The following is a 25,409-nucleotide window of genomic DNA, read 5'->3' on the forward strand; positions in this document are numbered from 1 at the left end:
CGCTTCTAGTGGCCCCCCGGTACAGCAAAGCCAGTGGCAGCTGCTGTTCTAGAACAAGACTGTGCTTCCAAAGAAAACAATAGTCCACAAATCTTGGGCATGCAAGTGGGTGGCATTCTTTCAGAAATCCCTCTCACGTGACGGTGTGAAAATCAAACTCACGTAGGATGAAGTTGATTGGTGAAGCAAACTTTACAGCGATGCTATTGGAGCATTGGAAACAGACTTTTATTTAACAGAAACTTACACAAACTTGATACAAACCCTACAGTATGCAAAACTTTATCACAATTCTACACATGTAGTAACTTGTGGGAGTTGAATAGAGACCAAATTATTATTATAATTATTAGCATTTTGACAAGGGATGTTTTCTATCAGAAAACATCACCAAAAAAAAGGGGGGGGGCTTACAAAATGATACAAGATACTCAGTGAACCTACCCCCACCCTCTAGGGGGACCGGCCTTGAATGGGAAACCTGAAAGGACTGGCAGGACGTCTGTGCCCACCTATCCACCCCTCTCAAAAGCAAATAAGATTCTCAGTAGGAACCATTTCTGTAACACTGTGATTCAAGGACCTTTGCTGACAAGAGTAGCCGGAGTTAGACTGTACATGTATTATTATGATTCAACTTACAAGGGAGGGAAGACAGGGTACAGCCCAGTGGCCCAGCTAGCGAACCCAGCTTCTTGGAAGGCCACAGACACAATGGTGAATCCATTGCACAGGCCGTACCCCTCCCTGAGACCAGCATGCCCACAAAGGACACATGAGAGCACTCCTGGAACTCCTTCCTCCTAGATCCCCACCAACAACTGAACTCAAGTTTTCTATCGCTCAGGTCAGCTTTCCTGACGCTTGAGGACAACTCTAGAATCTCAGGCCCCCTGAGAGGTAAGCAGAGGCCCCCTTGGCCAGTCTCCTCCAGGAGTTGTTCAGTGACTGAACTAATATCTCAGTTGATGCTTTATTTTTTGCCTTATTATTTTTTTAATCAGTGCACTATTTTAAACAAAGCCATCTGTGTTCAAATCTGCTGAACTTGAGGAGATACATTTAGTCCTTAGATGGAATTTCTTTCTGAACTAGACCTCAACCAACAGGATGACCTGGCTACTTCTTCACATTCAGGTTCGGGACTTGCCTGGGGTGAGGGGCGCTGGGGCAGGGGAGGCTGCTGATGTATCTCAGTCAGGTATGAACACATAAACATTTAACATCGCCAACACTTTCAATAGGCTTTTGAAGAAGAAGGGGGGAAAAACTGATCACTCCTCACTTACCACGTCCAACTTGCAGAAATAAAAATACCTAAAGCACATACATGAATGGCTTTTTAAAAAGCCTGAGAGAGCAGAGTTGATCTTTATTTTCTCATTTAAAATGTGGGGTATTTTTCTTTAGCATTAATATGCAGTCTTTATTTTACATTAAGTACTCTTTTGATTTCATGTCTTCACAAAATTGCTTTTAACTTTTGAAGTAGAAGGTACTTTAAACAAAAATACTGTGCAATGTCAGCACTTTTTCTTTTAAATATTGAAATAAATAAAATAGTTAACTCTTTTTCTTTTTTATCAGTTTGTTTGTGTTCAGTTATTTCTATTGTAGAGCAATTCCAGTGTGACCTGGGTACTTTCTCACAGACATTTAAAGAAAATGTAATGAAGAATTTTAAAGAGGAAAAAAAAATCTTCTTATTGCACAAACTTAGGCCATTCCCGAGATGTCTCTGAGCTGAGCTGAGCTGAGTTGTGCCAGAGGATTTTCCACAATCCAGGCTCCTGTGTTGGCGGAAACATATGCACAGGAGGGGCCGGGCAAGGGAAGAGGAAGAGAAGGAGGAGGAGGAGAAGAAGGAGATGCCAATCATCATCGTGGTTTCTTTTCACCTTCTTCAGAAATGGCTTGCTTGAAGGATGCCGGAGTCCCCAGGTCATAGAGTTGACTGCAGAGGGAAAGGCAACGAAAGATAAAACAAAAACAACAGCACAGAACAACTACCTAAAAAAGAAAGATTCAAATTAAGGGGGCGGCAGAAATGAAATGAATTGAAAAGAAAGAAAAAAGGGTGGGGGGGCGGGAATCACGAACTAATTGCCAAGCTAACGAGACTAGAGCTATGTGCAGTGAAAACTGGGCTAGTGTTTCTAGTGCCTTGAACAGCAGCATGAGTCAGCCAAGAATAGGGCTGCCGCTTGAACTGGGCTGGGCAGCTGGATGGCACAAGAGACAGAAAGGACACAGCTGGATTTTCAATTCCTAGGAGGCGTAGCAGGCAAAACTGGGTGGTAGCAACATCTGTTTTGTTTTGTTTTTCTCTTCCACTGGGAAACCAAACAAACTGAATCTTTTCACAGTTAAAAATCCTCCAGAAAGGACCATTATGATGCCATCTGTCTGTCTGTCACCTAAGTGGACATGAGTCGTTCTATCGTATAGGGCCAGTTGCAACTACTGGAAACCCCAATGATGTCCTTTTGGGCCTAAGGCCAAAGGACATTGCTTCACAAGCACACACCTCACCTTCAACCCTGCCCCAAGTGATTCAAAGATGTCACAATGATTCGGAAAAAGGATCAAGACAAGAGTTCCACTTCAGTCCCAAATGGTCCCATAATCCTGAGTGTTAATATCAGAACCTAGTGGCAGTTCAAACGGGTCCTTTAGCCTGGATGGGTACCAACCAGGTATAGATTTTGCTTCTGGTTGAAATGAAACCTGCTAAGTTATTTTGATCTTTGGGATGGAGTGTTCAGTACAAAGGAGCAAGCAAAAACACAAGGGCTATCACACTTCACCCTGAAGCAGTTCCTGAGGGCAGAAAAGGTTCCCCAACAGCGCCCAGATCACAATGAGTTGAGCCATGAGGGAGAGAGGAAAGGGGAAAAGGAGCCTACATGGAAAATGGTCAAGCCAGCAGGGAATCAAGTTCAAAATCAAAAGAGCATTTCAACTTCTTCAAAGCTGAAACTCCTCTCCCCCACAGCTCTCTTTCTAGTATCAAAGGCACCACTCACTGGCCAGGTGGAAGCGAGATGCACTTCCAAAGCTGACTCCATTGTCTCCTTACGTTTTCCAGGGCAGGCTGAGGAGGGCTTCATTTCCACTCCGCCAAGTCCTACCACTACACTTGCTCCTGTTCTTTTCCCCCACCCAGTCCATCTCACTGCCTCACCTCCCCAATCTATAAGAAGTTCTAGAGCTTTCTCCCAGGCTTTCCTGTTCTTCCCCTCAGCTCATCTCCTCTGGTCTGCAGCTACCTCCCTCCAGTCTCTTCACATGAGTGATAAAATCCATGCGGCCTTTCTTCTGACCGCCATGGAGTACCTGCCAATTGTTCTCTGTTGGGCATCCAGTTCTGATTCAATCCTACCAGGGTCATTCTTTCCTCTTCCCAATGTCCCTGACCCCTCTGGTCAGATGACATCTATTAGGCCATTGGGAAAGCCATGAGGTATTTTTCCATGTTTTTCTATGCAAAAATGCATCATGACTTTACCGGCAACCCAATACTACCCTTATAGTGAGTTCATCTCATGACCATACCTCCATGCCCTTCCAGTAACCTCAAATTTCTACCCTTGACTCCTCAATACATACAAACAAGCATACACATACTTCTTTTGTCCCATTTAAGCCACCTAGGAAATAGCTGGTTAGTTCCCAGCTTTGCTCTCTTAACTCCCATTTTCTCTTTCATTTCCTCTGGCTAGACTAATTGTAAGCCATGGAAAATGTCCTGCTGAGTTCTCAGTTTTCAATTCTTGGAAAAAAGCTTTGCTTTCCATCCCTCTACACATTGTCATCTCTCTCCCATCTCTGTCCTTACATCCTCTTTCTCTCTCCTTCATCTTCGCCACCACTTCACTGTCTCCTGGCTCTCATCTGTGCCCTCTGACTTGGCCGGTGGGTGCCATGTCCAGAGGTGACTTCTCCAACCTTTCTTTCAACAGTATTTAGCAGGCTTCCACTATGTATACAATGAGATTTAGCAATACTTTCATCAATTAGCTCAGAAACATTGCTTAGTTTTCAGTTCATTCCAACAAATAATTATGATACATTGGTGTTGGGCACTGTCGAAGAGACATAACATCACATCTGCCCTCACAAAGCACACCATCTATTTCAGGAAAACGACTAGGAACAATCATAATGTGTTGCGATAAGCACTATACTATTGGCAGGGACAAAATGCTATATAATATGTAAGCATGTTAATGAATTCTGATTCTTGCCATTTTATATGGATCAGACTGTGATGAGGAACTTTGCTTCTTGTTCAACTCTAACTCTACTCTCTCTGACAATAGATGAAATAGAAATAAATAGTCTGGAGCTCTTCACTGATCTGGAGTACTTCCTACAAGAAAATCTGTCTAGGGAACCAGCAGTTAGCGTAATGGCTATGTTGCTGGACTCCCACGTAGTTGACCACAGTTTGCGTCCCGGACCCGGTGGCTTAAAACTCACGCCGGGCGCGTGTGCATGCGTGCCCAAGATCCCGAGAGGAGAATGGAGGAGAAGGAATTGTGGCGTGACCATTCCCCCTGGGGGGTGATTTCTCACTTTCTGTCTCTCTGTCTCTCTCTGTCTGTCTGGTGAGCGCACGCACCCTATAGCGAAAACTTCTCCAAAAAAAAAGAAAATTTGTCTATAGTGTTCCATAGCAAAAATAATTACATACTACATCGTGATTTTAATTATTTGTGACTATCTAGTCTGATCACCTAGATTACAAATAAAGCCATTGGTCAGTCAATCCATTGGCCTCCTCTTATCCTTCACAGTGTTGAGTGGGCATATGCATACTGCTACTACTCAATTCCTGATCAACAAGTGAACAAAGTTGTGTCACCAGCAATGGCATAAATCAATCATGTACCTCCTGATACAACACACTGAGGGGGATAATAACATCATTTTCATGGTATTCTTACCAAAAAGCTTAAATCACTAGAAAACAGCATATGAACCTAAAGTAAATGGCTTTCTGTGAAATGACTAGTGAGTATTCTTCAAAAATACAAGGACATGGAAAATGCATATTATGAAAAAAAAACTATACAGAGATTTTGAAAATTTTTGTATCAACATAGACTGGTATTTTAAATCCATTTTTCCCACAAACTTTCTCAAATTCCTTTATATAGTTAAAAAAAAAAAAGTGCCCAGCCAGATAACCTGATGGTTAAGGCAGCTGTATCCCATATGGCCAACTGCACAGTTGGAGTCCTAGACCTAGAAACTTGAAAAACACGCTGGGACATGTGTACGTATGCCCAAAATCCCAAGAGGAGAATGGAGGAGAAGGGATTGTAGCGTAGACATTCCCCCATGGGGTGATTTCTCACACACACACACAGTGCACATGCCCAATGGCAAAATTAAACAGAAACAAAAACAAAGACCTGTGGAACTATCTATTCCAAATTAAAGGACTTTAAGAGGACATGACGGGGCCAGCACGTGGTGTGATGGTTAAGATGCTGGACTACCCCGTGGTTGAACACATGGTTGACCCAAACCATGGTCAGCTATGTGGGAGTCCAGTGCCCAAACCACCATGCCAACTGCTGGCCCCCTCAAATATCTCCTATTAATCCAATGAGGTCTTGAATAAAAGGCTTCAAAGTCATTTATTGATTTTATTCAAGAAATCTGCAAAGTGTGATCTAGGGGAAGTCAGTACAGACTGAGGAAGAGTATCATAAGATCCAGACATCATTTACTGTCCTTGGAACTTCAGACCAGTCATCTAACCTGAACAAAACTCAGTTTCCTCATCCATAAAATGGGAATAAATAACATCTATCCTACCTCACAGAGCTTTCTGAAGAATCATCATGAGATAACGCTGGTTCATATTATGGTAGGAAAAGAAATGTTTATATCCTAGGGATAGAGAACCAGGCTGAGATCCCATGTCATCAAACTTACATAGGGAGTTGAGTCCAGAAGCCGGATTTTTCATTTCTAGCCTATCCTCCCAGTCACCAGATTTAAAATGCTTCACTCAGAAAATACACAAGTTAACTTCACTTCCAAAGGCTAAACAAAATCCCCTGCAGAAAAATTCCTAGTACATGAGTCTGCTCAAACTTTAAGTACATGTTCAAGATCATATTCATCAGATCTAACAGGAGGCATATTGGGATAAAATTAATTAATTTTCCTCCACCATGGAGTGAGAACCTCCAAACAGCCTGTATTTCTCTCCCCGAGCAATGATCTCATGTTCCCTTCAGTGCTATATAAAGGCAATATCTGCTTCAGCCCATTAGGTGCGTAGAGAGATGCAAAGTAAGCAGGAAGGCTTAAAGGGATACTATTGATGCAAACATATTTTTGTATTAAATCCTTTTTAAAAAAAAAAAAGTAGCAAATTGGATTACTGACTTTAAAGTACTTTTTAAAAATTAAATGCATATGTCCCACTCCTAGAGTTATAGTGATTATAGTATCTGACCTCTACACATCTCAGTAACAAAAACAAAGGATTCAATTGTTCTAGGTAGCTAAAAATCCAGATAGACAACAATAATAATCACCTCTGCATTGACAGTTCCCACAGGGGATTTGAATATTGTAACAAATTTAGAAACTTTTATATCTTTGATTCCCCTATCTTTTGGCTGGGACTCAGAAAATTAGGTGACATTTCTGAAGCATTTCACATGGAACCTTACTGAGGTGAGGACAAAGGAAACTAGTCAGATCATTTTCATCTGAATGACTCTAGTTTCTTTTTTATTTAAAATTTGAGTTATATTGAGCCAGGTGATGGATGGTGTGGCAGGGATGCAACAGGACTAATTATTTGTGACTATCTAGTCTGATCACCTAGATTACAAATAAAGCCATTGGTCAGTCAATCCATTGGCCTCCTCTTATCCTTCACAGTGTTGAGTGGGCATATGCATACTGCTACTACTCAATTCCTGATCAACAAGTGAACAAAGTTGTGTCACCAGCAATGGCATAAATCAATCATGTACCTCCTGATACAACACACTGAGGGGGATAATAACATCATTTTCATGGTATTCTTACCAAAAAGCTTAAATCACTAGAAAACAGCATATGAACCTAAAGTAAATGGCTTTCTGTGAAATGACTAGTGAGTATTCTTCAAAAATACAAGGACATGGAAAATGCATATTATGAAAAAAAAACTATACAGAGATTTTGAAAATTTTTGTATCAACATAGACTGGTATTTTAAATCCATTTTTCCCACAAACTTTCTCAAATTCCTTTATATAGTTAAAAAAAAAAAAGTGCCCAGCCAGATAACCTGATGGTTAAGGCAGCTGTATCCCATATGGCCAACTGCACAGTTGGAGTCCTAGACCTAGAAACTTGAAAAACACGCTGGGACATGTGTACGTATGCCCAAAATCCCAAGAGGAGAATGGAGGAGAAGGGATTGTAGCGTAGACATTCCCCCATGGGGTGATTTCTCACACACACACACAGTGCACATGCCCAATGGCAAAATTAAACAGAAACAAAAACAAAGACCTGTGGAACTATCTATTCCAAATTAAAGGACTTTAAGAGGACATGACGGGGCCAGCACGTGGTGTGATGGTTAAGATGCTGGACTACCCCGTGGTTGAACACATGGTTGACCCAAACCATGGTCAGCTATGTGGGAGTCCAGTGCCCAAACCACCATGCCAACTGCTGGCCCCCTCAAATATCTCCTATTAATCCAATGAGGTCTTGAATAAAAGGCTTCAAAGTCATTTATTGATTTTATTCAAGAAATCTGCAAAGTGTGATCTAGGGGAAGTCAGTACAGACTGAGGAAGAGTATCATAAGATCCAGACATCATTTACTGTCCTTGGAACTTCAGACCAGTCATCTAACCTGAACAAAACTCAGTTTCCTCATCCATAAAATGGGAATAAATAACATCTATCCTACCTCACAGAGCTTTCTGAAGAATCATCATGAGATAACGCTGGTTCATATTATGGTAGGAAAAGAAATGTTTATATCCTAGGGATAGAGAACCAGGCTGAGATCCCATGTCATCAAACTTACATAGGGAGTTGAGTCCAGAAGCCGGATTTTTCATTTCTAGCCTATCCTCCCAGTCACCAGATTTAAAATGCTTCACTCAGAAAATACACAAGTTAACTTCACTTCCAAAGGCTAAACAAAATCCCCTGCAGAAAAATTCCTAGTACATGAGTCTGCTCAAACTTTAAGTACATGTTCAAGATCATATTCATCAGATCTAACAGGAGGCATATTGGGATAAAATTAATTAATTTTCCTCCACCATGGAGTGAGAACCTCCAAACAGCCTGTATTTCTCTCCCCGAGCAATGATCTCATGTTCCCTTCAGTGCTATATAAAGGCAATATCTGCTTCAGCCCATTAGGTGCGTAGAGAGATGCAAAGTAAGCAGGAAGGCTTAAAGGGATACTATTGATGCAAACATATTTTTGTATTAAATCCTTTTTAAAAAAAAAAAAGTAGCAAATTGGATTACTGACTTTAAAGTACTTTTTAAAAATTAAATGCATATGTCCCACTCCTAGAGTTATAGTGATTATAGTATCTGACCTCTACACATCTCAGTAACAAAAACAAAGGATTCAATTGTTCTAGGTAGCTAAAAATCCAGATAGACAACAATAATAATCACCTCTGCATTGACAGTTCCCACAGGGGATTTGAATATTGTAACAAATTTAGAAACTTTTATATCTTTGATTCCCCTATCTTTTGGCTGGGACTCAGAAAATTAGGTGACATTTCTGAAGCATTTCACATGGAACCTTACTGAGGTGAGGACAAAGGAAACTAGTCAGATCATTTTCATCTGAATGACTCTAGTTTCTTTTTTATTTAAAATTTGAGTTATATTGAGCCAGGTGATGGATGGTGTGGCAGGGATAAAACTCAGAGGGGTTCACATCCTGAGACTTCCCTGAGCACCCGTACACAGACATGTGGGCCCAAGATCCAGGCTGGGTGAGACCGGGGGTGAATCACAGGAGAATGACCCTGTTGGGGCTGCCTGTCTTCCTCTGTCTCTGTCTCCTTCATGGAAGAGATAAGTAAATAAACATTTTAAAGTTTTTTTTGAGTAGTAATGCTTATGGAACATAAGCAACAACAAAAAGATAGTTATGTTGATTGCTCACACAACTCCTATAATTCTTGAGGTCACAAAAGAGGAGATCCTTTTTGTCCCTAATAGGCATTGGGAAGAAATGTCTAGAAATGATGGTTTAGAAGATGAGCTATCTGCAACCAGCAGATGGCATAGTGATTATGTCACTGGACTCCCACATAATCCACCACTGTTGAGTCCTGGACCAGATGGCTTAAACCTCATGCTGGGTGTGTGTGCGTGCGTGCCCAAGATTCTGAGATGAGAACAGAGGAGAAGAAACTGGGGCATGGCCATCACCCCTGGGGGGTTGGGGGGGTGGTATGGTGATTTCTTGCTTTCTGTCTCTCTGTATCTCTCTGGAGAGCATACACACCATATAGCAAAAATCTCTTTCTCAAAAAAAAAGATAAGTTATCTGTAATATTCTCCACAGAATCTGAATTAAAATTCTCTTTTAATTCTCTTTTATGAGATCTAATTGCTTACTCTTCAGTTGTTGAAATTGCTTTTAATAAGGTTAACTTTTAAAGCTATATTCATTACAAATACCCCTTTCTTCAGTTGGGACTGAGAAAAAGCAAGATACGCCTATAATATACACACATATCTATGTGGACATTCCTTAACTAAGCACCATGCAAGCGGTGGCATCACAGGCAATAGTAAAGAGTAGAGGTTTTAAGATCATGTTGCCAGAGATCAAAATCTGGATCCTTACTAGCTATATGTGTCTTTTCTTTTTTAGAGAGAGATCTTTTGCTAAAGAGTGCCTGCACTCTCTGGAGAGACAGAGAGAGAGAAAGTGAAAAATCACCACTCCAGAGGGGATGGCCATGCTGCAATCCCTTCTCCTCCATTCTCTTCTTAGGATTTTGGGCACGCATGCACATGAGCCTGGCATAAGTTTCAAGCCACCAAGTCCAGGACCTAAACTGCGGTTGGCCATGAGGAGTCCAGCACCTTGACCACTATGCCACCTGCTGGCCCCACTATATATTTCATAACCTTATCACTAAACCTCGGTTTCCTCCTCTGCAAAGTGGGGGTTATTACAAACACCTATCTCATGAGGATACCCATGAAAATTAAATGAAATATTCCAAGGAAAGTATTCAGAACAATGTCTGGCACATAAATGTCAATCACTGTCATCTAGAGAAAGGAGGATAACGATATGACATCAACCATCAAGTATTTGGAAACCCAGGACAGTTTGTTTTTTCCTCCTATAACCTCTCTCAGTTTGCCATAACATCTGCTCCAAAGAAATGTCCATTCTATTCTCTCAAATTTAACTCACTTAACCTCTGAGTAGTTTTTACTTAACCAAATATTGAAAAATTTGAACCTGATCATCTTAAGAGTCCCCTCCAATTCTTATTTTTCTTTGTTCTTTTTTCTTTTTTTTTAGGTTCTTTCCATAGGGTGCATGACAGAGAGACAGAAAGAGAGACATGAAGACAAGGTAGTGAGAAATCACCCTCCAGGGAGAATAGTGACACCACAATCCCCTCTCCATTCTCATGTTGGGATTCGGGGTACATATGCATATGTGCCCACTGTGATTTTCAAGAAGCTGCTTGTTCTGGAATTTGAACCACAGAGCTGGCTATGTGGGATTCAGCGCCTTAACCACCATGCCACCTGCTGGCTCACCAGTTCTTATTTTTTAAAAGTATATATGAATTTTGAGTCTGTTCAGAGATACTATAAGCAAGTGAAACACAATGCTCAAGCAACGCTCAATAACATTACTATGCTCACGTTGGCAACACTGAGAAAGGCTAGGACATCTACCATAAGATAAGAGGACCGACCAGCCTCAGTGGTGCAGACAGTAGCATGTTGAACGCAGCACTGAAACCCACATGACCAACCATGGTTTGGATCCCTGGTCAGCCTGAAACACAGCAGGTGTGTGCACCAGGTGCACCTGCACACAGGCACCCAAGATCCTGACAAGCTAGAGGGCTGGGAGAAGATTGCAGCATGACAAGACCTTGTCAAGGGTGCCTACCCACCTCAACCCCCATGCATGAGTACGTGTTATCATGAATTAAATAATAATCCTTTTTTTTTCTGTAAGGTGTGTACACTCACTAGACAGACAGACAGAAAGATACAGAGAGAAAGGAAAAGTGAAAAATCACCCCCCCACACACACACCACCACCACCACAGGGGATGGCCATGCTGCAATCCTGTCTCCTCCATTCTCCTCTTGGGATTCTGAGTATGCACACGTGTCAAACATGTTTTTCAAGCTACTGGATCCAGGACTCGAACCATGAAGCTGGCCATGTGGGATCCAGTGCTCTAACCATCACATTACCTGCTGGTCCATAAATAAACTTTTTGAAAAGGGTGAGATAAGAGAAACTGAAGATCAAACTATATTAGTAAAAATAAAATAGGCAAGCAATATTCATCCTCAGACAAATTCTTTCCTGGGGGGTGGGGGGTTGCCTTGTCAGAATACTCTAAACTATTGGTTCTAACATTAGAACCCCAAGCTAGATTCTGAAACAAATTTATTATTTATTTTAAGTACATGAAGAAAAAAAAGATTAAAAAAAAAACTAACTGAAGTTCAAAGATAAATTGTCAATGAGAATTCCAGACTATGAACATCTAGACAGATTTCAAAAGATAGCATGGATTGCTTCAATATATTTTTTATTAACAAAGAAGCTAACATTTCATCAAGGAAAGCAAATGGTAATCTATGGACCCAATAACTGAGTCAAAGTTAAGAGTTGGGAAGTGAGGGCAAGAGTGGATTGTATCTCCTAAGCAGAAACCTACTGGAACCAACTATTTGGTTGTTAGAAAAGTCATGACGGGGAACTAGCAGTTAACGTAATGGCTATGTCACTGGACTCCCACATAGTCAACCGTGGTTTGCGTCCCGGACCCGGTGGCTTAAAACTCACGCCGGGCACGTGTGCGTGCGTGCCCAAGATCCCGAGAGGAGAATGGAGGAGAAGGGATTGCGGCGTGACCATCCCCCCTGGGGGGTGATTTCTCGCTTTCTGTCTCTAATGTCTCTCTCTATCTGGCGAGCACACGCACCTATAGCGAAAATCTCTCCGCTCTCATAAGAAAAACACCTCCAAAAAAAAAAAAAAAAAAGTCATGACGTATTTTTCTATGTAAAAATACATCACTAACAACTTTTCTAACAACCCAGTGTATTGGCTTATTCACAGGTCAACATATGGGAATATTACAACATTGAAAGCTTATGTCACATTTCCTAGGGATAGGGCCACATACGGACTAGGCAGAACGTCCCAAGAGTGTGTGAGTTCTTATTCTCAATCTTTCAAAACTAAGAACACCCAGGTAAGCACATACACATTTCAAGCACGAGAAATCCGATCTGCCTTGGGCTACCAGGGAGGCACACAGGGTCTCTTTGTGTGTTTCTCTGCTTGTCCTTGTTTTTGTTGGGTCAGTTTGTTATTTTAATGAGCAATCTAATTCATCAGGATTGCAAATACTGGATCATCAAAGCAGATCTTTACAGATGCAACAGCATCTGGGCAACCACTTGGATCTCCAGCCACTGGAGTCAAATGGTGTTGCCTGTGTTGCTAGTCCTGGGCCCTCATGGTGGCAGAGACCTTGGCCACACTTAGCCCAGGTTCAGAATCTTCGAAACTACACAGGTGAATTGTGCCTGATCAGGGATCTTCTTTCATTTGGACTCTTCCCCCTGGCTGTAGAATAGGTACATGGAATTGGTACAAGGGATACCTCCTAAACATACAGTGCTCTGGGGCTGCATCTCATCTCTACCCACATCCAACAGCAACTCCAATCTCAGTTCCCTAGATTGCACTTCCAGGTTTGGCCAGGAGAGGCAGCACTAAGCCAACTCACTTATTTTCTTCTCCAACCACTTATTTTCTCTTGTAGTTGAAACCAGAAGCCCATTGTTCACCGGGGTCGCCCTCACCACCCCACCCACCCCAATGGTCTAAGTAAGCCTGAATCTACACACTGATGTCCAGGCCCTCATGGATACAAATCTACACTCAAGCCACAAAAGGCCCAGCAGAAGACACTCCAGTGACCATTCCCACACTAGGAAGGGAAGACAAACCCAGAAAAAATAATAATAATAAACTGGTGGGGGGGGGAGAGAATTAAAAAGAAAGAAAGAAAAAGAAAACTAAAAGAAAAAAAATATGATGGTTTTTGCCTCATTGTAAGACAGGTCAGCCAAGACATACCTTTTGGCCAGGATTTTGCTGCTATTCATTCTTGGGACTGCCAATGAGGTGGAGGGTCTTCTCCATCGCTCCAGGGGACTTGAGCCAGTGTTGCTTTGGTTTATTTCAGGAGGTGCTATTGGAAACATAAAACAAAGTGCCTGGCGGGCACTATAAAAAAAATATAGAAGAAATACGGGAGACTTGATCATCCAACCGGTATTTATGTTTTCAAACAGGGGTGAGGGGAGGGGAATATACTGTGAGGTATTCAGTCTTTCTTTCCTGAGCGCGGCCTTGGGTCACTTTGTCAGTGCGGAGCCCAGGACTTCTGCTTATATTCCATTCCTGCGTTTCAAAGTTGCTCTTCGGCAGTGAGGAGAAACCAGCAACAAGGAACAGCAGCTCCGCTGAGGCTGCCGGAGGAGGAGCCGAGGAGGCGGCTGCTGGTCAGGGCCCTGGACTTCTCTGGAACTGCTGACATTTTCTCGCAAGCAGAGAGGAAGATGGAAAGGTCAGGGAGAAATGGGGAGGGGGTCTGCTGTGGGGAGCCACCAACTCCGTGGGGGCACAGAAAGTGCAATCATCCCCCGTGGAGGAAATTCTCCCCCCAGTGGCTTGCTTCTAAACAGGATATTACTTGGATTTCGTTGATTTCCCTTCTCTCTCGCTCACTCTCAAAAAAAAAAAAAAAAAAAAAGTCTGATTCTAATAATAGCTAGCATATATAAATAATAATGTTTAATGTTATTGGTTCTGTGTTTCCAAACCCAGTGTTCCACTTCTCTTCATTTTGCCAATAAATATGAAAACTGAGGAAATCAACTCTGCTCATGTCAAAAAGATTCCCTGCCCCCCAAAGAGAAAACCCACCTAACTTTCTATCTCTATGGAAAATAAATAGTACATCACGATGCCATCTCTGAAGAACTCTCGTCTGCTCTTTCGTTTTGTTTTGTCTCAGTAGTTTGTGCTCCTGTCGTACATACCCCAAAATCGAGGGATGGCGAGGAAAGGGACACATGGAAGGTAAGAGGAAAAAGCAAGGATCAGGGGAAAATCTAAATTGTCTTTCATAAAAAAAAAAAAAAAAATCAGAACCAGAACAATGACCAAAGTCAGAGAGGGATGGCTAATTGCCCAGAGAGTCTGTTCCGTGGGTTTAGCAACTGCCCTTTTTATCTGCTGTGGGCGAACCCCGGCCACTGCGGCGTCCCCGACAGGAGCGCGGCTCTTCCAAATCGTCCTCATCAAAGCCGTGGAAAGTTGAGGTGTCACTTTCTGACGTGGAACCGAATAAGTCCTCCGTGGTGCGTGCTGCGGCCGCTGCCTCCTTCTCCTTCCTGCCTTCTCCTCCCAAATGAGCTGACATGTATGATGAATATATCAGCACATGGGTTAAGCAACAGACAGCATTATTAATATTCTCATTACATTATTACGATGTTATTCTTAATAGCAAGGCCATAAACCATTTCACACCAAAAGGGATGAACCAGGTACATCGCCTGGTGACAGAGATCTGGGACGAAGCAAACATTTCCAGGGAAGAGGATCTCCCCGCCCCCTTAAAGGCACCATCTCTACCGTAACACATAAGTTCACAACCTCGGACAGCCAAAGATTCAACCAGGATCTTTCTTCGCTTCCGCATGCACACGTACGCATGCAGGCTCACTCAACCCCGCCCCAGACAAAGGTTTTCCTTGGTGGTTTTTAAGCCTGCTTGGTATTTCTTTGGTGTTTTCAGTTCGTGTTTCTTTGAACAATGTTTGTCCTTCGCTTTGACAGTCAGCTTTACAAAGGTATTACTGTCAGACAACCCATTCAAGGTGGTTAAGCCTCCATCCATTTTATTTTTATTTTTACCCGCTTCTAATCCCATTCTTTCAGAGCCCTTTCAATTCTGCCCTTATACCATGTAGTTCATTTGCACTGAAAGTGAAAAGAAGTTGGAAAGTCTGATAAGTGGTAAGTCATAAAAGAGTTTCTTATTTTATTTAATCACTGGAGGAAATTCCTGTGATCTGTACCCACATACAGGCATGTTGTACACACCACCCAAACACACACACACACACACACACACACACACACACACACACACTGCAGCCACTCAACATGCCCAGGTCTTTGTTACTCCAGAAAGTTCAGAGTTGTCAAATCTAGCTCAGAGCTCTAAGGAGGTGAGAAATAGGAGTTTAAAAAGCCTAATAAAACACAATGCTCTGAAATTTGTAAACCCGGGTTTACATTTTGTTACATTCTGCCTGGGTCCCAGGGCTGCCCCCACACAGGTAATGATGCACCACTGACGATGCCAATTTCAGGAATCTCACTTTCTCCAAGGAAACAAAAGTCGTGGGGTAGATGGGAAGGGACAGGCAGACCATCCAAGCTCCACATTCTGCACTGGAAGGACCCCAGGGAGGCTCCAGAGAAGTGTCCGCCCACCTGCCTTAACAAGCACATCCCATGGGCTAATGCCACCTGTTTATTCCCAAGGTGTCGACTATTTCAGTCACATCAGAGTCAGACCTGGACTAAATGATCCACCAAAATTAATCCTCAGCAATGAGACTAGCTAGGCTGGTATAAAATGGCCCCCTGAGTTACAAGCAGACAGAACCTGGGAAAGAAAAGCTGAGTGAAGCTGATGGTGAGAAAGGTTTTGTGCAGAAAAACCAGCTTCCCACTTCTGAAGCCCCATGGATCAGATTCAATTACCCCATCTTTTGTAGGAAAGAAAGGGGGGAAATTACAGCAATTTGCAATGAAAATTCTGAAGCTGCCCTTTCTGATCCATCCAAACCCACGGCAGTCCACAATGTTCTGCTTAAAATGTCATTCCATCAAGTGACCTTGCTTTTGGCAGTAGATACTTTTGTCTAGTTGCTTGCTTTTACAAAACACTGAAACAAATTTCATTTGTTTTATTTTCTAAGTATTCGAAAACTTACTATCATAAGGGCCCTGTTCTCTAAGCTAGCACCCGGAGAGTTAAAATTTCAACTTTAGGCATCATGTTTGGACAGTAAATGAATTGACAGAACTGTACCAATGGGCCATCCTGACAGGGTCCTTAAAAATTCAGTGTTGAGGGTTGTGTGCCATGGAAACCACAATCCTTGTTCAATTACTCATTTGCCACTCAAATCAGTCTTGAGCCCTAAGCAACCCCAACACCAAAAAGGCCAAAGCTAAGATTTATGGACAAAGCAAGAGAAAAGCTGAGCTAAGATAAACCAACATGTGGTCTTCTTGGTCATTCTCTTGGGACTTAGAGTGGAAAATACACTCTAGAAAGAAAGGTAGTAAGAGGAAATCATTCCTAACTTCTGGAACTAACTACCCAATGGAATTGTTTTACTCCTAGTCAGTAGCTGATGAAACTGCAGATGAGTCTGAAATCCTCTTTCATCCCTTCATTGGTCTAGTTATTACATAAAACAATAGGAAGAATAGGAAGTATCAACCAGTCATGACCAACCAAAAGTAATGGTTTGGCTAAAATTTTAAAATATCACAACGGTTTAATAAAAACTTAAAGACCTGAACAGTTATTTTAAGAATGAAGATACAGGACCAAAATCTCTTTTCTGCTTTCTTAGTCTTTGAATATATTTTAAAAATTAATATATATATAGTTTTTCCTCCTTTTGTCTGTTCCGTGAGAAAATGGAATGAGGGAACCAGCAGTTAGTGTAATGGCTATGTTGCTGGACTCCCATGTAGTCAACCACGGTTCGCGTCCCAGACCCGGTGGCTTAGAACTCACACCGGGCGCGTGTGCATGCGTGCCCAAGATCCCGAGAGGAGAATGGAGAAGGGATTGCGGCGTGACCATCCCCCCTGGGGGGTGATTTCTCGCTTTCTGTCTCTATGTCTCTCTCTGTCTGGCGAGCGCACGTGCCCTATAGTGAAAAACCTCTCAAAAAAAAAAAAAAAGAAAAAAGAAAATGGAATGAGAGGCAAATGGATATATTGTTTATACAACTACCCAGGATCTCTGACTCCCGCAACTCAAGATGTGACTGTTTTCCCAATATTCATGTTTCCAAACTCTTCAAGGAACTGAAGCAAAAAGAATTTCCCAAAAATAAGGCATAGCTATTCACTATCACTTTCTATACTAGACCATTACTAGACTAAAATAGTACTCCCTCTGGCATGGCATGTTACATCTCCACACCCAAGACCTACAAGTTGGATTTGAGAACTCTTTTCATTCCTCCAGACAGGCACTTTATATGGCCAACAGGTACTTCCACAAAACAAATAACATCTTTCTGTTACATGAGCATGATTCAATACAAGAAAGCATGTGTCTCCAAGTATTTCCACGCTACCTTGCTATGGCCCATAACCACACACACAGAGAAATAGCCACCATATGAAAAGTCCAGACACAAACCAATAACTTTGCCATGCTCTTTTCCCTGGGTCTCAGAGCATAACTTTTGGTCCTTGAGACTCAAAAAAGAAAAATACCAAAATGACCTGAAAAAACCCTCTCCACTCAAAATCATCACCACCATCACTTCTCCGCTCCACTCTCCAACCCCCAACCCACCACTGAGATGGCCGAGGAATGCAGGTGGAACAGTTCCTGGTCTATGGGCACATGATGCAGGAAGGAGCCACACTCACCAGATCGTCCACAGTCTGCGCAGGACACCAGCTCTTCAGGCCGCCCACTCTTCTTGTTCATGTTAGAGCCCCCCAAGCAGAAGTCACAGTAGTTATTGGGGATGACTGTCCCATCTGGTCCTTTCTGGGCTGTGGGAACATTTTTTTAAAATTCCAATTTTAGGCCAAGATGAGTTTTTACTTCCCCCTCTTCACCTCCCACTGTATGGTAGATTATGCTCCAGAAAGAAAATGAAGTTTAGAATCTGAGGTTTTGTTATTACCAAGTTCTTATACTAGAATAGGTTTTCTTTTTAATCCTTCTTGGCCCATTGGTACTAATGCCTTGCAAGTCATTTAATTTTTGTAATATTTCCCAGCTCTATGTTTTTCTAGATATTAGCTTGCTCCTCTGACTGCATCCCTGGATAAACAAGCCTCCTGAAGACCTACTGATCAACCAGCTTTCATGGTCAAGGGCTCAAACATCAGATGGCAATCATAAACAGTAGTGTGGCTAGAGGGAAAGAAATGGTCAGTGCCTGGGCCTTGCCCTTGGAAAAGGTGCTCTTGTTTAGGAGGTATTCTTCCTGGTCCCTGAAAAGGAAAACAAAGAAGCACCAATGGGTAGTCATATCCAAGAAGGAGACTGAAGATGCTCTGGGTCTTTGGTGAACATGTTGGCAGTCACACAGGTGTCCCTGAAGTCCAGACTTATAGATCATGGAAGGGACCCAGGACAAGTTAATCTGCAGATCCCAAATGCCTAGAATCAGAACTGGACACAGATCTATGAAGCACTTAGCTCAGCCTCATGTCGAAGATGAGTTAAATGATGTGTTAGTGAGCATGCTTTAGGCTGAAGATCTTCATAAGTAACTAAACACACTAACTTTATAACCCACCTTGCTGAAAGCCCTCGAACAAAGGCAAAAAAAAAAAAAAAAAAAAAAAAGTAAAGCCTGTGGTTTTTCAGTGGAATTGGAACTAGGAGATTTCTTTGTCTCTTTTCCTGATAAATTCATTAAAGTTAGTATCTAAACTGTAGGTTATCTTTTTTTTTTTTTTTGCTTCTTATCCACACCTTTTTAATTGAACATGTTGGCAGTCACACAGGTGTCCCTGAAGTCCAGACTTATAGATCATGGAAGGGACCCAGGACAAGTTAATCTGCAGATCCCAAATGCCTAGAATCAGAACTGGACACAGATCTATGAAGCACTTAGCTCAGCCTCATGTCGAAGATGAGTTAAATGATGTGTTAGTGAGCATGCTTTAGGCTGAAGATCTTCATAAGTAACTAAACACACTAACTTTATAACCCACCTTGCTGACACCCCACGGCAAAAAACATAAAAAAAAAAAAAAAAAAAGGATCATGGGGCATGACCTTGAAAACAAAGCCTCATGAGAACAGCACATGTTCTTGAGAACTGAAATTATTCTCCATATTGAGGGGCTGGCTGGGATACCACGGACAGGTTCTTTGCATGGGGAGAAATTCCTCCATTATCCTTTGTTTCTCTCTCCCTATTATGAATATTTCTTTGTCACATTCACACTCTCTGTTTGTGACTAAGAAGAAAAGTCTCTCTCTTTATGGGATCAGCCTTAACCACCAGGGTATCTTCCTCCTCGCCATACCCAACGTCTGCTACTATCTTTCATTATTCACTGACTAACATTAATCAGGGTCCCGTAGGGTACAAATTTGTAAAAGGAAGCAGATATGTGAGCAGAAATACCGTCCAGACAGTAAGTGATAAACAGATTCACCCACTTTAATACGATTCCCTCTGGCTTTTGCTTCTTCCATGCCTTTGCTTTGCCTCCAGGAACAGAGAACATACCTGGGGAAGGCGGAAGACAAAGCTAGCAGAATTACATTATAGAGGGTTAATCCATTTATCAGTTGCTATTTGGATTGTTTAATCAGTTTCTAAGTCATTGATTTCCATCTTCAGGGAGGCAGATAATTCTCTGTAAGAAAAGTGTTGGCTGTTTGGGGGAGACAGAGGAGCAGGCCACATCAGTAGTCTGTTGGGTATAGGTTTTTCTTCATCAGTCCCTGGATCTCAAAAACATCTGCAGAGCATACAGACTGGTTTTGCAAAGAAGCTCCCCAAACCAGCATGTCTGCAAGAATTTAACTCTACCTATAAAATTTTTATTGCTCAAATCCAGAAGTACCAGTGACCCTTTCTGCCCTCCCCCTCAATTGCCATCTTCACCATTTTTAGAACTCTCCAGAGTTTACTCATCCAGAGACAGACAGAAATCTATGAAGTGGTGAAGAGAAAGAAGAGATAGTTTACAAAATTTGGCTGAGGGTAAACCAAAACTGTGTCATGGTTGATATGAACTAGATATAAAACATGGAGATGCCATTCGCAAATTACAATTCTTTCCTGTATGAAAAGAATCCCGTGTATATCGTCCCACAGAAACTCTCGGGGGGCCCAATCTCAGTTTCTCTCCTAGACCATTAGGGGATTCCTATAATGTTTGATTGCTTCCTCATTAACAAAATCTTCAAGTGACCAAATAATCCACTTTTCCCCAACACACTGTATCCTTTGTGATGTATAAAGATAATGAAGTGAAATATAAAGTACAAGAACTTCCAGATCATTCTTTAGCATATTCACCATGAACAGGCCATTGGTAGAACACCCAATTGATTAAGGACCTCCAATACTACAAGAAATGAAAAATTCAGAAATGAATTAGGAGAACAAAACAGTGACAGAGTAATTGACCCTATATAAAAAGACTGAAGGAGCAGAACTTAATTCATCCGAAGAGAAGTTTCTAAGAACACTGAATCACATTGTCAGTTGTTGACCCTACAAAGTGCCTGTCCAAGGCAATGAAAGGGGGTTCTCAAATCTCTCTTGTAAGCCCTAGTGTGTGCAGTTGTGACATGCCAGGAGAGGTGGGGGTGGGCGAGTACAATTTGAGTCTAGCAATTGCCCAGAATATTGTAGAAAGTAATGGCAGCCATGCTTTCTTTTTGGAGAAATTCTTTTTACTTCAGTCCCTACTCTCTTTAGACAGTGAGCTCAACATATCCATCCATTATGATTTTAAAAAAAAAAGCCTAAAAGCTTATGCATCTTGTTTTCTTACACTTTTTAGCATTTAGGATTGGTTTCAGAGCAAGGGTCCTCCTAGGGAGTTCTTCTGGTTCCCTGCCACAAATGGCCAGTCATGCTTTTTGGAGGGCACTCTGTTGACATCACTACTACGATTCTTCTCTTACTTATAGAGGAATGCTTCCAAGAGTTTATGGACAAATGGAATCAAAGTATGAGTTTTTTTGGTGCAAAAAAACCTTGTGAAACCCAAGTATATTTTTTAAGTTGTTCACTGTTTTAAAAAAATATTTTATAAGTGAGTGAAAGAGACAGAGGCAGAACCCAACAGGGTCCTGGCACCACCATCCACCCCCAGCCTCGACCAGTCCTGTATATCATGAGCACGCATGCACTCGGCCATACCTAGGGAGGTTCCTGGATGCAAACCTGGAGCCTTCCCATGTAAGTCAACCTTGTAGAACATCACATTTTACCTCTGCACTGTCAACTGGCCCCAAATTCCCCATGAACACCTGCCTCCTCTCCCTTTATTAAGTGGTCTATTCTTTCAGGTCAGGGTCCACATCTAACTCATTGTTGGAACACCTATGCACGCTACACAATGGAGACAGGTGACAGGTGAATGCATCGCTTAGGAAGAGATGGCAAAGATATAAACAGGAGGTGCAGCAATGCCCCCGGGACCTCCTCCTAGACAGTATAGAGCACTGTGTTTGCTTTTCTTATAGCTGAGTTATATGTCACTGTGAATATTATTCATTGCCCCTGGCTTATTTCTCTACTTTCAGAGAGGAGAGCTGGTCTATGTCCAAATGAATTGATCGGTCATCTGGCCTGACTTCATGATCAGTTCCCAAAATATGCCACAGTGGGTAGTCAAGGGTCCAGCACTGCTAGAAGAATACCACTGTAGCCCTCCAATGGAAGGTGAGATATTGTTCTGTACATACACACACAAGAAAATATGAAACTATGACTCACTGTCTCTTGAGAAGGGGATACCAGGTTGCACTTGCCCACTCAGCCTCCCTCTTCTCCAACTATTTATTGAGAAGAAAAAAAACCATTACGCTCCAAAGCTGTGTGGATCTTAGGTTAGATGCTTCACATACATGACTTCACTGATTCTTACAAAAACTTTGTTAAGTAGATGGGGACCAGCAGTTAGTGTAATGCCTATGTCACTGGACTCCCATGTAGTCGACCACAGTTCGCGTCCCGAACCCGGTGGCTTAAAACTCACGCCAGGCGTGTGTGTGTATGTGCCCAAGATCCCAAGAGAAGAATGGAGGAGAAGGGATTGCGGCATGGCCATGCCCCCTGGGGAGTGATTTCTCGCTTTCTGTCTCTCTCTTTCTGTCTGGCAAGTACACGCGCCCTATAGCAAAAACCTCTCAAAAAAAAAAAAAAAAAAACTTTGTTAAGTAGGGATTGTTTGACAGATGCAGTAACTAAAATCCAAAGAGCTTAAGGTGTTGTCTCCCACCCCTAGTACCACCTCTTTAGAAGCAGGATTCATCACCGTTTCTCTGTCCCCAGAGATTCTGCCTCTCATCACACTTTGCTGCATCCTGGAAAGTCCAGAGACAAACATTTTCTAGCCATACTTTGCATGTAAAATATTTCCTAAATCTCTTTACAGTCCACTTGATTCACCCAATAAGTATTTAACAAAGCCCAAAGCAATAAAAATTCTTAAGATTGACCTGATAAAAGCAGAAATTCTCTTTGAACTTAAATTAATGTCCCTGCCATAGTAATCTGTCCTGGGTGATCCTGTTTATTGTCATATGCTCTGTGAAAACACTTCTCTGGAGAATTCTGGAGGTTCGTGAAGGAATTTTTTTTTTTTTTTTTTTTTTAAGTAAAGCTCACACCATGGCTAGATTGGCCCATGGCCTGACCCAGCCATGAGCAATTTCCTGTTACCGTATATGAGATCATTATAAAAAGGATTTCACTATAAATAGGAAGCTCGTCCAGACCTTGCAAGTGGGATTTAAATAGAGATTTTGCTTCTGCTTATGGGAGATTGAGTCCCACTTCATAGACTGCGATGACGAGGAGGGCAGAGACCCTGAGTGGTATCTCGATGGCAGCGTTCACAGTGATGGATTTGGTTTCTGCTGATTAATGTCCATGGGCTGAGATCACATAAGAGATATGAGTAAGCTGCTGAGAAAATAAAGTGAGCCTGGACAATTGAGGTATTTACCCCAGGGAGATAACTAAAAACTCAAAGGGGAAAAAAAATGGAAATCAGCAACAAAGTTCATGAAGAAATGCAGGGGAAAAAAAATAAAATAACAGAAGGTGGGAGGGAGCATTCAAATAAATCAAAGCAAGAAAAAAGAAAAAGTCAAGCCTCAGAGATTCCCTCCCTGCTCAGGGCAGGGAAAGCAGGCATGCAAGGAAGATATGAGTGCACACTAGAGGATTTCTGAGTTAAATCGGGTCTCATGTCCATGGCTAGCAAGGCCCCAAGTCTTCCATAAAATACCACCCAGTCAGAGATGTCTTCCCCGTCAGTCTGATCTCCACTGAGATGTACCTACTGATCATAAAAGGAATGAGTTATGGGGACAGTCAGGCTACCAGCAGCAACAGGCCTTCATCTAGGTTCCACTAGACCAGAGCTACATCCCGGTATCCCAGAGAAATAGGGAGCAGATCAGAAGTTTAGGCTCCTCCTCGGCATATACACAAAAGCAGGGCCTCACGTTCTGAGGGCCTGTGGAGCCTGCAGTGCACAAGCATGTGCCATGCTCCACGACCACCACCCAGCCCTGGCCCTGGCCCCGGCCCCAGCCCAGTTCAGCCGTGGCTTTTCCAGGGCCTCTAAGTTGCGGTGTATAGCCCTCAGGGAATCCAGAGCCGTGAGCAGAGCCCTCCAGGAAGAGATGTGTCTCTCCTCGCCCCTCTCACTTGTCCCCCCCACCACTTCCACGGCTGACAGTTCCTGTGTCCCTCCACAGGGCTGACATGTTTCCATGGCAACTGGAATCCTGGGCTCTGCAGCCTCCGCTCTTGCCACCTGTTATTACTTCATCTCTCAAGTGTAAAGCATCCTCGCCCGGTGCCACTTGGCTGTGCACAGCACATCTTCAGAGGATGGAGTAAAGGAAAAGGGGAGAGGGAAAGAGGGACAGCAAAGAGGCAGCCCCAGGCTGGCCACACAGGACACAACAGACGGCTGGAGGAGGGAGCTTTGGAGATGGGAGGGCGAGGAGGGAGGGTGTAAACTGACGTGCCTTCCCTGCAGAATCAAGGAGCAGGCCTCAGCTGGAGACCACCGCCACATCCTGCTACCTTCTACCCAGCCTCTAATGAGGGCTTGGGGGTTGGGGGGAGGCAGGCATTAGCTGGGGAAGAGATCTGAGCGGGATGTGGAGCAGAGCCAGGAGAGGGTTAAAAGTGGCAGATAAAGACGGTGGGGAAGGCTGGAGCAGAGGGCAAACAGAGCATCAAAGCCTGGATAAATGGCCTTAATTCTCATGCTCTCGCTCGCCCCACTCCTGACGTGTTTACTCATATAAATTATCCCCAAGGCCTGACACCTCTTCTCATTGCTTCCCTAGAACTGATGAAAAAATAAATCCCACAGATCCCAGGAATAAAAGTGTTGGGATTCCATTCAGGCTGCTTCTTCTCGGCCACCTAACAGCCACGCGAGCCCCGCCTCGAGGCTCCAGGAGGAAGACAGACGAATGTGGGGAGACAGGACCAGGGCGCCCAAGGGGACAGTGGCTGCCAGTGCCCATTCCACGCAAGCTTCAGGCCATCAGAGTCCTTGGTGGCCATAAACTTGCTCCAGCGTTGAGGACACTGAATGGATGGTAAGGATTCAAGGAATGGGGAGGAGGCCCTGGTGCTAATTAATGCAGAACACTTCCTGCTGCTGAGATTAGCCTGCCTGGAGAAGAGAGAGCCAGGTGCTGATTTAATACGACTTCAGTTTGTGAATCGGGCTGATAAATCGTCACACTCCCTATTGTCAAGGACACCACGAGAGCAAACGAGCTAAAATGGCAGCACATGCCACAAGAAAGCTGACACGAAGGTGGTTACACAATTAAGGTCATGGGCAAAGGGGCAGGCTTTTCTGAGGAGGCCTTCCCACACGGGCAGGATCCCCTAGGCCCGCTTGTTCGAGCGTTTCACTTGTGTAGAGGCGAGAGAATATGCTAGATGACGTCTGAAGGTCCCTTTCAGGCCTGCTATGTGAGGATTATGATAGGGTGAAAGAAGAGAGAGAAAATCCAAGTTTTCCAAACCCAGAGGAACTCGGCCTTTCATCATTGTTTTATATTTGTGGACAC

The 25,409-nt window shown here is 43.0% G+C and overlaps 1 protein-coding gene across 2 annotated transcripts in view; it reads right to left on the reverse strand.

Annotated features, from left to right (window-relative positions):
• The window catches only part of DPF3 (double PHD fingers 3), a 190,148-nt gene that overhangs the window by 45,204 nt on the left and 119,535 nt on the right, over nucleotides 1–25,409 (reverse strand). Inside the window, exons 8-9 of one of the 2 annotated variants that reach the window (XM_027769093.1) lie at nucleotides 18,014–18,142; nucleotides 14,278–14,728 (exon numbers count right to left, since the gene is read on the reverse strand). In XM_027769093.1, the coding sequence (XP_027624894.1) occupies nucleotides 14,526–14,728; nucleotides 18,014–18,142 (332 nt within the window). In that variant the 3' untranslated portion in view covers nucleotides 14,278–14,525. Of the gene's footprint in view, nucleotides 1–14,277; nucleotides 14,729–18,013; nucleotides 18,143–25,409 lie in introns of those variants that run through there. The other variant, XM_006170495.2, reaches the window with a different exon arrangement.

This window comes from Tupaia chinensis, unplaced genomic scaffold, assembly GCF_000334495.1.
Source record: "Tupaia chinensis unplaced genomic scaffold, TupChi_1.0 Scaffold148607_1, whole genome shotgun sequence".
NCBI lineage: Eukaryota > Metazoa > Chordata > Mammalia > Scandentia > Tupaiidae > Tupaia > Tupaia belangeri.